The sequence below is a fragment of the Typopeltis vanoorti genome, chromosome 5 (genome assembly GCF_054136105.1).
Source record: "Typopeltis vanoorti isolate ZY-2024b chromosome 5, IOZ_Tvanoo_1.0, whole genome shotgun sequence".
In the NCBI taxonomy this organism is placed as follows: domain Eukaryota; kingdom Metazoa; phylum Arthropoda; class Arachnida; order Uropygi; family Thelyphonidae; genus Typopeltis; species Typopeltis vanoorti.
This window is the reverse complement of record NC_143553.1, coordinates 133,535,592-133,552,496: the sequence shown is the minus strand read 5'-3', so window position 1 is coordinate 133,552,496 and position 16,905 is coordinate 133,535,592. Positions and strand designations below refer to the sequence as shown.

Here is a 16,905-nt window from a genome sequence, read left to right as displayed (position 1 = left end):
AGATCTTCATCTTTAATAATATTTTGTCATTGATCTTATCTATTCAACTTCTTTAATTTTTTTTTTATAAGTCTCATATCTTTCTAGTTTTTGATCAGCTATTTGTTTCTAACCCAATTCCCAGTCCCATAAGCTAAAATCGGTTTAAACACGCTTTCCTTCAGTTCTAAATTCCGATTGCTGCTGACTCACACTTAAACTATAAGATATACTACTGTGCATAATGTCCCATTTATATAATACAATTGTAGCGTTTTGAATAATTTTCTCTTACTATCTTATAATATGCCTTTTCCATATTTACAAAACCCAAACACAGCTCCTGTTATATTCCCATGGTTTCTAAACACTTTGTTTTAAAGTAAAAATCTTTTTCTGAAAATGCTTCTTTGACCAGAGTCCAGTTTGGTCTTTCTAATGATTATTTTCTGAAATTTTTCTTAGCTTATGAGTTTATGGAAGCATAAACTTATAACAGGACAATTTATCTAGAATTAGACCTAACTATACTGCATAATCCAGTCGGAAGTCACCGTGAAACATTTGATATCTACATATTTGAGCATCTTTCACATTTCAGGTGAAAGATGCTCAAACTACTCTTTAGCTACTTTTACTCATAACATACATTACATTTTCCTTTTATTATCTGAAGGTACACCTGTTGATTTACTCGCTAAGAGCCTTGGAAATTATTTCTTCTTATGTATGACTACCAGCTTAACTTCTTGAGACCACTATAAAATTCTCATTTTCATGTCCTTACAAGCAACTTCACCACATGCCTGCCTATCTTAATCAATCAACGTTTTCTTTAGATTGTGCCATTGTCTCCCAGGTTTGGTTCTCGTCTTTTATTTTTTTACTCTAATATTTGTATATTTGAGTGCACAGTTCACCTCTGAAAGCTACTCAAATGTGATCCTTTTTTAAAACTTTCATATACATTTTTCTTTTGAATCTGACATTAATTTTTCTCCTGCTTAAAACTGAATAGCAATCACTTCCTATTTCACCTCCCTTCCGCGCTGTATACTATTATACCTTAAACCAGCGTGCAGATATCACTATCAACGATAATAATTTCAATAAAATTTTTTGTGTTCTCTCCATATCGATTTAGCACATCTTTATAATAGGAACACGGTGTAATGACTAATCCAGGTCTTGATCACAAATAAGCTTTGCTTTTTCTCCAGATTCCCCCAAAACATTTATTTACACATGCCCGGTATTCATTTCCTATTCGGCTACTTAGATCTCCAATTAAAACTAACTTTTCTTTACGGTAAGCTGCCTTCTCCAATGATCTGAAAATTTTCTCCATTTTTTTTCTTTAGTAGAACTTTTTGTGGGATCATATCATATTTCACAAATAATGTTCAGCACCCAATTTTCTATTTCAAAATTTGCCAGATTATTCTACACGAAGCTGCTTGCAATACAAGAACTGGAGGCAATTTCATGTAGAAAAACGTAAGTTTCTATTCGTATTTAGTATTGAACACTATAGCTATTTCTTCTTTGATAGTTCCAATTCTTTTTCGTTGACACTTATTTACGTTGATGGCAGCTATCTTTAATTCTGATGAGGGTTGCATTTGTCCCAGTAACTGATTTTTTCCTGTTCGCCCTTTTTGTCGAACACAGCGGAACCCATATTTAACAGGGCGATGCCCCAGCTTGGTTAAAGTTCATGTTGTACCATCAGCAGTTTCATTACTTGGAATTTTGCTGTAATAGCTGATACGGCTGGTGTCTCTCATATAGTTTTTATATATTTTTTTTTCAATATCTTTTTTTTTCATTACGCGCAAACCCATGAAAATCATCATGTTTCATTCCTTTGAAATAAATTTGTATAATCATCATTGATTTTACTGTATCAATATCAAATCAATTCTGCTGCATAATAAATTCGCTAGGAGAAAAACTCTTCCTACTGAAGCAATGCAACAATGGAATTAAGAAATGTCAAAATGAATTCAGAAATAGTCTTTACCTTCTGAAAAGGAATCTTTCTATTTATCACAAATGTCTTTTCAGATACTAGATAAGTATTAGATATATTCATTGAATAAATTACCTAGGGCTATTGTGCTAATAATATAGACAACGAATTTATAGTTATTAAGCTAGTGGAGACGTTCCTCTACTCTACAGTTCTATTTAGTGCCGCCAAAAACGTAGAAGTAAATTAATCGAAAGGATGAGCTCATTCAGGTGCACCTCTTGGAAATAAGTTAACGGACATCCCCATGGACAAGATGCATCGCGCCATGTAACGAGTCACGTTTGTAGCCGGTATGAATTGAAAGAATATGATGTTCCCATGTCAGCGCAACTGTGTCTGGGTGAAATGGGTGCGAGAAGGAAATTAACGGAGTTTGAAAGGGGTGTAATAGGATACCTTGTTGCAGGCCTATCTGTTTGGCAAATTGTTGACAAATTGAGCAATCCCAGGTTAACAATCTGATAGCATACCATACTGAGATGGAAGCGCAGGGGGGGGTCAACTGCAAGTGCCACCCGCAGTGCTATCCACCACACTTACCGAACGTGACCGTAGGGTGCTACGAAGGATAATATGTAAAAACAGCCATCCCTCGACCGACACATTCAATGCAGAGTTATGGGCATTGACTGGAACAAGAATCTGCACAAAAACATTCAGAACCGAGGCTCACAACATGGGTTTCCATGATAGGACTGCAATATGCAACATTACCTAAACCAACATGCGGCGGCGTCTTGTGCAAAGAGCGTATACAGCTGAACGCGGAAGCTTGGAAAGCGTTATGGAGTGACGAATCGCGCTACACCCTCTACCCGGCAGACAGACAGGTGTGGGTGAGGCGGATGTTCGGTAAACTCCTATACCAGAGAGCGTAATCCCAACTATGAAATTCGGAGGTGGCTGTGTGATGGCATGGTCCTGTTTTTCCTGCTTTAGCCTCGGACCTCTGTTTGTGGTACCACGAACATTGAACTTCGAGAGGTATCTGAACATTCTCTTTCAGCAAGACAATGCAGCGTGTCATAAGGCTGCTGCTGTAACGCAGTTACTGCGTGGTTCGTGGACATGAGAATCACCACACTTGACTGGCCCCGCAGAACCCTAACTCAACCCTATTGTACATCTGCTGGATGAACAGGAGCGTTGGGTGAGGTCAAGGGAAGTCTCTTCCCCCCCCCCCCCGCACACACACAACAGTACAGTCCAGGACCTCATTACATGCTTACAGGAAGAATAGTGCAAAATTTCCATTGATCGCTATCGTACGCTTCTGGAAAGTATGCTCCCTAGGTTTGTTGCAGTCATCGCAGCGAAAGGCGGTCCTACATCTTATTAAGCTAGTGGTGACGTTCCTCTACTCTACAGTTCTATTTAGTTCCGCCAAGAACGTAGAATTAAATTAAGTTGAATTGAGGAATAAGCCCATGGCTGCTTGTTCCTCACACTATGGTGTCCGTTGACTTTTTTCCCAAGCAGTGTACGTTTTCATTAGTGTATGATAAAATTCATCTCTGCATAATTGTGAATATTACAACCTATCATTAATCAAATTATGCAATAACTCTTTAACAGTGGCAAGTAAATCTTTTCTGCCAATAAAGATTTCATTCTCAGCGCTTGCTTCAAATGCCGATGAATTGCTGTCTTTTAATTCTCTGAACTATAGATAAAACAGTTTAAGTTGTGCGTATGAAATTAAACAAAACGGAGAATTTGCCACTGTTGAAGAGTTATTGGGTATTTGTTTTATGAATGTAACATGAAAACATTTCATCTTTGAAATCGAATATTGAAAAATGGACTATTGATGTCTCGAAAACAGGGATGCTGGGACAATTTTCTTGAAAACGGGACTAATGGGCAATCTATTTATTCTACAGATTCAAACAGGCAAATCGCCCAGGTAACACACAATTTACAGGCAAAAAGACTACTTGTGGGCGGTAGATGGCGTTGGAAATAGATGATGAATAGAGGCGTTGTGTAGATGGAGGACTGAATAGTATAGTCGGTGGGTTGTTTGAATTGGTGTGTCCTCTGGCGATGAGTCCTCGGACTCTTTGGAACTGTCATTTAATAATAATATTATGATTATTATTATTATTAATTGGTGGTAATTAGTAGTAATAAATTATAACTATCCTTCACAGATAATACTAGAAAAACAAACGTTACAAATATTTGAAATACATAAAACGAAAGAATTTTTTATTACGTAATATATTTTATTTTAAACTCCTTTCCCTTTTCTTTCTACAGATTCACATCGTTAAAAATCCTCCTGTCCCAAAGAACGTTACGCTTATGGATAAGTCCATACTAACTGGATAATAAATTATGGATACATTTAAACAGAGGTATTACACTACTTAAGCTCCATAAATTCAAGTACAAAACAACAACAATCCGTTCACTAACACCTTTTATTTTCCTATGGGAATTAGACGAGGACGTTCAGTCTCCGATCTCAGTCCCCAATATAATTATTATAGACTGAGAGGACAGTTAAATCGCCACCGACAGCCAATCAGAGATAGCTAGTCCAAAACTAATTATACACAGCATCCGGTAAAGAGAGGCCGCCTACAAGTGTTGCCATCTCGTGATCCCTAATCCTAACATTGTATTTATTGTCTGAAATAGTGGATTCTACGGTCGATTTTCTTGAGTTTACGGAAGGAAATCGCCAAGGATCGAGTAACTTGAGAACCGATCGAGGAAAGGCTTAGAAAAAGTTCCGCTAATCAGCGACTGGAATGGAACTTAGAACGCTCTTTCTTCAGGCAGTATAACACTGTGGATGCACAAAAAAAAAAAAAAAAAAAAAATTATGGACATAATATAACATAAACATAATAATTAATTTTATTATGCTTCTCTGCTCGAGTTTATATATACGTTAGTGGAAACATGCTTAAGTGTACCTATTTTTTGTAAGTGTTCAAAATGATGAAAGAATGAAAGTGAGGCTAAAGCACTTTATAAGGTATTTACTAAATAACACTAATCGTGACTAATATATAATAAATTACTGGAATTCCAATATTTCTGTTTAGTAACGGTAATTTTTTTCTTGATTTCATAGGTATCGGTAGAGGAGTTTGGTGAAATAAAAACTCACATCCTAAAGACAGACGGAGAGAACCTTCCCGTAACTAACGCCAATAGAGCAGGTAATATGCGAGTTAAGCTGGTACTTTAACTGAAATATTAGGACAGCAAATGTTCTACCTATGATATTATATGAGGGTTGACAAAAAATACCTGGACGGGATTTTGTAACTAAGCCTATTCAAATGATAACTGTGTAGAATATTTGCCACTTTTCCAATCTATTAGAGAGATGCAGTTCATAAACAGACTCACTAATGATCTTCCGGGTTTTCTGAAGTAGGAGAATATGCGGAATATGAGCCTGAATATCCTATAATTGTTAGTAAAGCATAGCATTCTGCAGTTCACCACAAGCCCTTACTCAACTGATTATTTTCGTGCCCTGTACCCAGGATGAAAACCGCCATGACAGAGAAACGATTTGAAGAATTCGAGGATATATCCTCGAATCTACCATGTATCTGTCTGTCTGTCTGTATCTACCATGTCATATTCGCCTGAATATGATATGGTATGGTAGATACAGACAGTTCCCAAAGAGGCCTGGCAGTGATACTTTGAACAATGGGAGGATAACTGTATACGAGCAAAAGGATACTGGTTGAAAGTAGATGATGACTCAAAAAAAAAAAATTGTATGAGTTCTAATTTCCCCAAAATAATCCTGTCCCGATAATTGGATCAGCCCTTGTACATTCATAACTTTAAAAACTGCAGATTAGTATTTCTTTAATAGGGTGACATCTCTTTTCTCTTTCAGAATATGTCCAGCTATACATGGAGCTAATACTAAACAAAGCCATTTATCAGCCCTTCAAAGCCTTTTATTTGGGATTCCACAGCGTATGTGCCTCTAACGCCCTCATTGTAAGTGTCTGATAATAAAAATTACTGATTAGGAATAGTATCTGGCAGTTGAAATCAGAGCGTACAATTGAACTTGAATGCCTTCATTACGTATGACCTTTAAAAGGTTAGGAATATGGTGAATCAGCAGGGTGAATCCCTGCTGATTCACCTTTTAACAGAACCAGAGCTCGACAAATACGTTCGTCCACAGCTGGCGATTAGCTGCAGACAGGACAAAATAGAATTTTTTTTTTTTATTTAAGTTATAAATAACTTTCTGAATAAAATCTTTTTAACTATAAGAAAATACAGAAGAATGTGCGTAATATAAAGGACCATTCTAGTAACAAAAAAAAAAATGTAACAAATTACATTTTCCAAAAAAAATAATACTCTTTTTACCATTCTTCCCATTCTTATTATTTATTGGTTTCTTCTTCTTGGAATGGTTCTCACACAAAGGAAATGTTCTCCAAACAACTATACATCATCATCATAATTACTTTACGGAACTCTATTGACTTACTGGGACATATTAAATAAATTGATTAGAGGGGGGGGGGACTTGGCGAGTACATTTTTTCTTTCGTGGTGAGTAGTATTTTGTATAATTTATAATTTATCGAGGCAGTATATACAGGGTGTTCGGGATAAATTTGACAGTTTCGTAAGGAAAAAGAAAATCTTCTTTGTATCTATTAAATTTAATGAATTGACAAAAAAACATTACAGGCAGAGTTAATTACAATACTATCAACAAGATTTACTCAAAATAACCACCATTAGCATCGATCACAGCTTCAATTCTGCTTCGGAACCTCGAACAAGCTGATGCTACAGTCTCCCTGGGAAGGGCCGCAAAAACTGTTTTAATTTTATCCATTAACTGGGCTTTTGTATTACTGGAAGTGCGATTGGTGTCTTTTTCAACTGCGCCCCATACAAAATAATCCATGGGGTTAAGGTCTGGGGAGTTTGGAGGCCAAACATTTGGACTGGTGAAGTCGTAGAAATTTTCAGACAACCATTTTTGACTTTTCCCAGAGGTGTGGCAAGTGGCCGAATCCTGCTGCCATACATACGGCCTACCATTGGCTACCCTTGTTATCCAGGGCTTGACTACAGTTAGCAACTCCACGAACAAAGCCCGAATTCCAATGCCAGGGTTCTTCAACACCTGTTCCTGCAGATTTGCGAGGAATTCTGCTGTACGAACGCAATCAGATCGTCTGCTAGGGATCTTTCTTCTTGCTACATCCTCGTAGTCACCATTGCAAGTCTCTAGTTCATGCCTGATTGTTTTTACTGTATTCAGGGAGCATTGGGCAGCATTCGTAATATCCTTATTTTGATGGCGGGCACGAATCATCATGATACAAGTTATTCTCTTCCATGATTCAGGTGGGTTCCAGCTATCCATCCTTTCTGACATCTTGTATATGAATGAAGAAGGGTCCAAACTTTTAAATGAAGAGAAGTGTGTGTTAATACATGTAACTTAGGGAAAAATATAATTAATTATAAATATGTCAAATTTATCCCGAACACCCTGTATATATCAACCTATGGCCTGTACGATAGAGTACAAAATGGGGGGGGGGAACACTCGGAGCACCTAATGGATGTGATGGCCATCGTTTAAAAATTGGTTTGTCTGAAAATGCAAATAAGTAATCAAAATGTACACACCTTAAGCATTAAAATGGCAATAAAAATCACAAAGTGGATAATTTAGAACAATCTCTGAATACTTTCAAAACCCTCCGAAATTTGGAATTTTTGTGAATACATCCAATAAAAATCGCTTCCATAATTAATACGATGCCAGGAAGAGTCTAAAAAAATTATTTTCTTCCATCTAAAAAGGACGAGGTAACTAAATAGCTTGCTTTCATCAAAATCAAACACGAAGCCGCTACCCCCCCCCCCCACACACACACCCTCTGATGATTTCACTTGGAATGACCCGTTCAGAGAATTCTTGGAATATTTGCGGATAGTTTTTTTTCGCTTGATTCAATGTGTATTACACTTGGCAAGAAATTATATTCTTGTTTTAATCCTATATTCAAGGGTAAGCTTAAGCGTGAAGTAACTTCACGACTAGTCTACTTGTACATAGAGGCTATTGACTTAACATCAATTGTCTCAGTATTATTCCATAATGCAAAAACGTTATGGGATAGCACTATCCTTACCGGTTTCGATCTTTATTGAGGTCTCATCAGCGGAAGCAAGACCCAAGGAGATACCAAGGCTAAATCAATGTAGAAGCCATATAATTTCCCTATACAAGTAGAAAAAAGGTGTGCCACCTTATTATCAATTACTCTGAATGAGAGATAGGTGTGGGTGGATTACTGCGTATTTATTTATTTATTTATTTTTGCATGGTTACAATGTATAATTAACGTTGTAACCAATATGTGACTTCTGCATTGATTTAACTTTGGTTCGTCTTGGGTCTAGCTTCAGGTGATGAGACCCCAGTGAAATTCGAAACAGGTCTGGGCAGTGCTTCCCATAATGTTTTTGCTTTATGGGCCATTAAGACAATTGATACGAAATCAACAACCTCTACATATAATACATATACGTGGACTAGTCGTGAAATTACTTCGTTTACGCTTTGTCTCCAGTTTAGCATTACATCTTGTCAATTATAATATATAAATTATCGATGTATTTTTAAGATGCATTTATAAATATTAATTATTATTATTATTATTGTTATTATTATTATTATTATTATTATTATAACGTGTCTCCATGGAGTCAGAAGATTCATCGTAGGAGACCCTATATTGACTCACTAACCATTATTCATACAATAACTATCATACTTCTCCTTAAACTCATTTACAATCGAAGCACTCAAGATTTTTGTGTATATTTTCCCTTCAACCTTATGGTTGGTGGGGGTAGCAATATGCTACTATACCAGGGAGATTATTATTAAGCAAGGTGGTTTCTCGTTTCGCCGTGTGTATTTACGGGACCGGTTTGCCTGTTTTGAGGGATGAAAAACACGAGAAAACCCTCCACCTCCGTATGAGACAGGTTACCTCACCTTTAATCGAAAAGACCTGATAAAGGTTTCTCACGTCATGGACTGGAATCGAACTCAGGTCTTTCCGACCAAGGCTTCATTTTCACCAACTGAGCTACAGAGGCTCCATTCAAGATTTATGGACATAAATTTTGCTTCAGACGACAATTTCAAAAAGAAAGTGAATTTTAGACTAGGAAGAACGACTTCAAAAAGATGGAGTTTTTTTTTTTTTCTTCTTCTTATTTATTTATTTATTTAGAGAGAGAGAATAATACTTTCCTGTCCTGTTCTTTCATGATCACATTTCACGTTACTGCTGCCATCTAGTGAAGGATTTTGGATATATTCCATACTAACGTTATGTTTGGTGTTTTAAATAATTGATAATATGGTAATCACAAATAAAATTAACCTTGATCATATTCTGCTCATCAGGACTCTGCGATCCTAGATGATCCTCTAACTTATGTAATTAAAATGTTTTAATGGAACTCCCTAAAATAAAACTATGGTAGCCAGCAAAGTTTGGTCGATTGGTAGAGCCTCTGCTACTAATGGCTCACGAAAAAAGTTAAGCAATTTTGAGCGCAGTTAGTAGTTGGAAGGAGAGAAATCGTTCGATGCTGTTTGCACACTCTCTCGATGAGTCTTTGGACTCCCTGGAGGTGTCATAATATTAATAATAATAATAATAACTTAACCACACGACTCTGTTAGACGCCTCCATAGTGCAATTGGAAGAACTACAGGCTTATGCTCATCTATTGGACAAGACCTCGGTCGAGTCTCGCCATTATCCGAGCAATCCTCATAATAACTTTTTCAAATGACGGCGAGCTAGCCGGTTTCATGTAGAGATAGCAGGGTTTTTTCCTTCCGGAAAGTCGGGTTTCCTCTGCAAAAACATACAAACCAGCAATTAACACACAAAAATAATACTACATAGTTTGAAGTACAAGTAGAATGGTGTAACGTAAACGGTAGGATTGCGTAGTGTAGTGAATAATAATAATTATTTTATTTTATTAGTATATTATTTTATAATTAATTAATTGATCATCGCGAGTTAACATATACGAGGTCATTAATTAAATTCTTGGTCTCGTACTAGAGAATTATGGAACATTTAAACTAAACATATCTAAAAACTACCGTTTCACATATGCAATATGACAGAATTTCTATTTTTTTAGCATTATTATTTTTTTTTCATTTGTGAAATTAGATAATAAACACAATGAAAGCAGAAAAGATTGCAAGAATCTACATGAATTACAAGAATCCGACGAACTTTATTCTTCAAGTTAATTTTAAGTGAAAAAAAAAACTTTCTTACACGGAATGTGTGTGTCATACTGCCAAATATGGCACAGCCAAATAACTCCAATTTCTAAGAAATACCTTTCTGCACTACTACTATGAGAAAACTCCTAGGAGTTTTCTCATAGGAAAAAACTCCTAGGAATCGTGTTGTGTTTTCTAGGACTTCCTAGAAAACACAACACGATTCACTTCCAATGACGAAGAAATAAAATGTTTATTACGCTTCACCATATCAGCTCTATTTCGCAAAAATCTCAAAATTTTATGGAATGAACCGGAACTGTTACACCGTGTTATGATCAAACCGAAAGAAAAGTGTGTCTTTGGATCTCATTGGATCCTTCTTAGTTATAGCTAGCCAAACACGTAAGCGTGAACACGGACAACGTGTAAAATGAACGCATGTCCAGGAATAATTTAAAATAATCAAAATCCTTCCGTAATTCTACACTAGTTGCCACCTTACCGTTTATTGTTTTTGCTTTTCTTACACCTGAAGAAGTCGTATGTAAGTAAGTCGACACGTTGTGTCTTTTAACATAATATAATATAACATAACATAATATAACATAACATAACATAACATAACATAACATAACATAATATAATATAATATAACATAATATAATATAATATAACATAATGTTTAATATCGAAATATTTTTGTTTAAAACTACGTTAATTGTTTTTTTAAATAGGATATTTTCTGAATTTTAATGATCTAAAACTATTTATATTATACCTACTTTACTATTTAAAAGTAAAAAATAAAAAAAGAATGAACCTCCTTTTAAGAAATTATTTTTTTAAAGAACTTTGATTTCTATTATGTTTCCTTTATAATTATCATTTATAAGTATAAATGTATAATTTATATTAAAATTTAAAATTCAAGTATTAAAATTCAAACAGAAGCCAAACAATATGATAACATTCAAACCGTATGAGAAAATAATTTTGGATAATCAATCGGATAAAGTAGGAGTTTACTGTAAACAGATTTATCATTATCAACTCTTTCACACAGTTGGATCAGCCAGTTTTATTGATGTGTGATACCAGGCATAACATTAATCCGGCTTAATGAAGATCTGAATTTGCTTGAAAAAGTTCCATGTTTCGACGCTAGAGAAGGGTTATCATTAGCCAGCTCACGGTATTAATACCGATGTACTATAAACTAACAGACTTATGTACGGATTCACATAAGCAAACAAACGGGAAAAAAATTTCTACTGTTACCTACAAAAAATATAAAAGTTAAAATATTATAATCTGAAATACTCATGAGTTCGAATTCTCTAGCAAATAGAATTTCGTCCTTAAATTATAACATTACAATTTAATTATAAAATTATTAGGGGATATAAAGTTTCGAAAGAAATGCTGTGAATTTTAAAACTTTAAGAAAGTGATAAAGCAAAAATGATCGATTTCATTTCTTTTCCAATATACTGTAATATTAGGTTTTTCTTTAAATGTCTTCTCTGATCGGAAAGTAGACTTCAGTTTGAATCAATCTCATCAATGAGACGAGGAGAGTTTTCTGAGCATTTTCAACCAAAGCTAGTTAGTTCGTCTCACACGAAGATGGAACAATTTTTTCTCTTGGAACTTCACGATTTTCCTCCACTCCAAAACTGATAAACTGAGTACTGAATAAACGCAACTGGCAGACACAACTACACTCGTCTCAAGACCTCTTTAATTAGTCTCCGTCTTGTGATCGAGACTGATTAAAAAAAATTTTTTTTTTCTCTTGAGAGCTGTAGCATGAGATTTAGTTCCTTTTTTTGAGCGTTTGAATATCCATCTATTCTTAATGTTTTATCATTTCTTTTGGAAAGTTGCAAAAAATTCTAGAGCTGATGTTTCTTGTTTATTTAACATTTTGTTTCTTTTCACTTTTCATATTTAAATATGAAATGAGTGTCTGTTTCCAAAACTGACTTTTTTTGTTTCTTCTTCCTCCCCAAGATGCTTCGGCCCGAAGAAGTAGAAATGTTAGTGTGCGGATGTCCAACATTAGACATGGAAGAATTACGAAAGGTCACTATTTATGATGGTTTTCATGAAGATGAACCTATCATTAAGTAAGTTGCTTGATTCATGTTACAACAGAAATTTTTAAATTTCTGTTGAAAATTTTCCCTTTGGGTTCACCATTTGTAAAATGGCGATGCATAATTCTGTTACTGATTTCATTTCCCTAACTATTTTTTTATATTGCAGGCATTCCAGTTTCTGGCTGAGTATTCACTGTACTTTACTATTTGTTAATTTAATTTTTAGAGAATTCTGGGAGATACTCAAGTCTTACAGTTCTGACCTACAGAAACAGTTTCTCAGATTTGCAACGGGAAGTGATCGTGTTCCAGTGGGAGGAATGGGAGAAATGACCTTTAAGATTTCTGCCCTTAACCACAATACTGAAATGTAAGTATCTCAGGAGCGCGAATGATATGGAACTCTTGAACCACAAATGCAGTTATTTTATCTCTCTTTCTTTTTAAGAACTCCATTAAAATATGAAAAAGAAGTATGCTAGTTCCAACTCGTTAAGCAAGGAATTAGTTTTAAATAACGTTCAGTATAATGCAACAAAATTATTTGAGGAATGATGCAATAATTCTTTTTTTAATCACAATACAAGTGCAGTCCACACTGTTGTGAGTTTTTAAAGTATGATATTTTATTACAGTTCTTCAATTTAGTGTATATAGTGGATATGACTAGAGGGCAATTATTTGCGGGTCTTAAGATTAGAACAACCTATGAGCATTTCTTTGGAGAAGGAATGCTTGAGAAGAGTCGGTCTGTATCATACACGGACGCCTGGATAGAGTAAAAAACTGACCTTTAAATCTTCATAAACTTCATTTCTCATTGAATAAGTAATGATGTTTTGTTACAAAAAATTTTTCAGTATTTTTTAAGTAGACCATAACTATCATACTTTTTTAGAAATCGGATAATTAGACTTTCTTTTCCGCAGACGACATAACTACTTAAAATGGGACATCGAATGCTCATATAATGTTTCTAAGAAATAATTCGGAAATTCGTTTAATTTTACAACGAGTTACTGTAGGCTAAGGGTAACTCAGAAACCCTATTACAGATCATGGAACGCTTTCAAACCACTTCTGTTCTCCAATAAGTAGGCTGGTGGTCTCACATGGCCGACACAAATCGTTTACTGCCTTTTTAAGGACTTCCCAAACACCCATATCACAGTACGAATTCGAAGGCGGTCTATTGGTTGGAGAGCACAGACGCTGCCATCCATTAACCAAATAGGCCAACATTTTTCACTATAAGTTGTAGTACGTATTATGTTATTTTTCCAACACTAATTACAATTTAAGAGAAGAGAATTTGTTTTGTAAGTTATTAAAACTTACCAAAAACGATTTGAGATGAGTGAGTGGACCTGAAGTAATCGTGATATAACATATATTTTTTAAATAAATTTCGAGAGATTGCTATAACTCTTGCCAAATTCCATCTGTATGATACGAGTTTTCAGTGCAAGAAAATACGGATATACTGATGAAATACTGATAAAGATTTTTTTAAAATCTTTTTTCGAAAAAGAAAAAAAAATTTCTTTAGCGTCGCAGACATCAAAACTACAAGCAATGTAGATTAGATATCAAACAATAGCTTCTTTGATATTGTTTCTGATAACGCTAACTTTATTGAAATCATGAAAGTGATTAAGTCACTTTGCTATGAGTTGCTATATAGTACATAGTAGATCAGATATTTTCAAAAAAAATATCCGATCTGCTATGTATGAATACATATTTGGTCTTTCGTTAATGATTTTACAGCTCATTAATGAAGGCAATTCAATACTATGATGTTACATTTTGGCCACTGTTAATATCTCATATAATATTTGGTGAAATCATGGTGAAATCCTCCAAAACAAATTTTCTTTCTGAATAATAATAAAGGTCACTTGTACGACAAAAGTACTTCCTTACTTGTATGAATAAACATCTAAATTGTTCCAGACAAAAAAAAGAACATTTATAACTAGGCCGCCAAACTACAAAAAAAAAAAAAAAAAAAAATGCTGTGTCAGATGATGAAAAGCAAGTTAACAAGCATCAGTTGAGAAGGAACCTTAGTAAAAAAGTTGATAGCATTATTCAAAGAGATCTCTTTTTATTAAAATAGCAAAATATCAATCATGATTCATGTGCAACACAGGATTTATGTATGAGTGGAGAGTCAAATTATTAAGAGCCAGCATTTCTTTAGGTTATAAATTTTCTAGCAGTTTCTGTTAGCAAATTCATGATGACCCAGGAAATGACCTACGTAGATATTTAGATTTATCGCAGAGACAGCTAAATCCACGTTTATGGGATTCTGCGAGGGTGAAGGGTCCAGATTTTTCGGGAAATAAAACCGAGATCAGCTACAATACTTGACATTAGTCACCTGTCATTCCTCAAGTATCTCAGAAGCGCAGTTGCGAAGTCAAAGGAAAATTTATCCTCTTTGGAAAGACATAGATTAGAATCCCATCTAGAATGCTTAAAAAAATTATATAAAAGAACTTTTCGCCTGAAGGTGAGTTATTCGGTCTTATAAAGAGTTAACTGATTTTGACAAACATAATATACTGGTCCCAGATTCTTAGTCACTTCAGCAGTAATTACATCCAGAGTAATCAATTTATACTTTTTTCCAAGCCTATGAAGTACGGGTAGCAGCTGCCTGCTCGACATTCACATAGTCTAAATGCAAACCATGGAACCAACTTTTCTTCTTTTATTCCATCTACTCTGCACTCTGGGGTACCATAGGTACTTAACGTCCTCAAGGACTACAACCTCGAACTGTTTAAAAGAACAGCATTAGGTTCTCTCTCTTTCTTTCTCTCTCTCTCAATCCTTTCTTATATATTACTGACATACGTCCTATGGCCTCTCGCGTGTAGGCTGTTCTCTTTCGCAAGAAAGAGAATGGTACATTCGAATACACTTATAGCATCAAGCAGTTCTCTTTTTAGAAGGGAGTTCATGAAATATCAAACGAGAATATGAATAAACAGATTCGCATCTAGAAAGTGCTTGTATTTCCACAAATTTATTCAACTTGTGAGAGACAATAAAATTCTAAATAAAATTCTAAAATAAAATTAACACTTGATAACAAATTTAACTCAATGCTTAGAAGACGTGAGTGACCACCTGAGGTCAAAATAAGCGATGTGCTTTATAGTAGTAACTGCTGAACAGAATCTTAAAATATTTCAAATTTTTATCTGGTTCATTTTTTAATGTTTGTATTTTTTGTCCATTGCAGGCTTCCCATTTCTCACACGTGTTTTAACCAGCTAGTCCTTCCCAGATATAAAACCAGAGACGTACTAAGAGAAAAGCTAACAATCGCCATTTCCAATGCCGAGGGATTTGGACTGGAATGAAACCAAATTATTTCTCATGTCGTGGGCACGCTGGGTAGGTTGATGATGATCGTAAAAATTTAAGGCTGTTTGTTAGGGGCTTTTATTTGCTTCTTGCATTTAAAATGACTCTCAATCAGCTGCTTAAAAGAGGATCTCGCTCCCTGTCCTATGTAGTTCGTCAGAACTCGTGAAAGGATCCAGAGAAGCAGCACCCGTTGTGAAACAATAGATCTTGAATTGTGCCTACCTTAAAACTCTTTTTCTCTATTGCTGTGATAAAGAAGAGAACGAAGCCAATTCGTCCCTCTCCAACAAAGATGTGCCTGTGCCGACAACTGCCTGTTTCGCATAGGATATATATATATATATATATATATATACATATCCTTGCTGGTGAACAAATGAGAACAACTTTGAGAAGACACGTTTTTTTTGTTTTTGCTTTTATAAAATCTCTTAAACAGATGTAATTTTACCTTTTCACATGTGAAGTATTTTCACAATTAGATTCGGGGTCTGAATCAACACTCAACGGGGTACTCAATATGAGAAACGCCTTCTATTCAAACCCTTTATCCTATAATAAGTGTCCTTAGAATATCCAATAAGGTGGCTGAGTGATTCAGTTTTAATGAAATTAGTGAGGGAGCAGTTGTAAGAAAAAATCAATCAATATTAAACGTATTAAACAACGTTCCAAATGTTTACTAGGAAACTACAATATATGCAGTTCTTAGCATTAGTCTTATAAACTGTATGTTCACCTTATAACAAATTCTTGGACATTTATGAATGTTAGGAATGCACCGAGTACATACGGTTAAAATGAAAGAAAGAAAAGTGTACTCCATTACACAGGACTTTCAAACGCTTTCTTTACGCTGTTACATAAGAATATGTAGCCCTTATGTAAAAGAGAAGCTCAAAATCACTGCTATGACTAAAATTATATCGGGAAGATGAATTTTAATGAGGATCTTTCATACTAATATAATAAACAAGAAATGAAAAGACGTGTCCTTTCGATATTTCATTAGGGTCGATCTTTCGCCTTTAAAGGTGATTGTTCTGCTAAATATTAAAGTAAAAATAATAGCAATAAAGTTACCAGATTTTTTTTGC

General features: G+C 34.9%; 1 protein-coding gene across 1 annotated transcript in view; it reads left to right on the top strand.

The window, feature by feature from the left end:
• LOC150106830 (putative E3 ubiquitin-protein ligase HECTD2) overlaps nucleotides 1–15,801 on the top strand; it is a 103,444-nt gene extending 87,643 nt beyond the window's left edge. Inside the window, exons 18-22 of the mRNA XM_090393487.1 lie at nucleotides 5,103–5,190; nucleotides 5,892–5,998; nucleotides 12,333–12,448; nucleotides 12,648–12,791; nucleotides 15,681–15,801. Coding sequence (XP_090249613.1) covers nucleotides 5,103–5,190; nucleotides 5,892–5,998; nucleotides 12,333–12,448; nucleotides 12,648–12,791; nucleotides 15,681–15,801 — 576 coding nt within the window. The remainder of the gene's footprint in view (nucleotides 1–5,102; nucleotides 5,191–5,891; nucleotides 5,999–12,332; nucleotides 12,449–12,647; nucleotides 12,792–15,680) is intronic.
• Nucleotides 15,802–16,905: the final 1,104 nt, after the last annotated feature.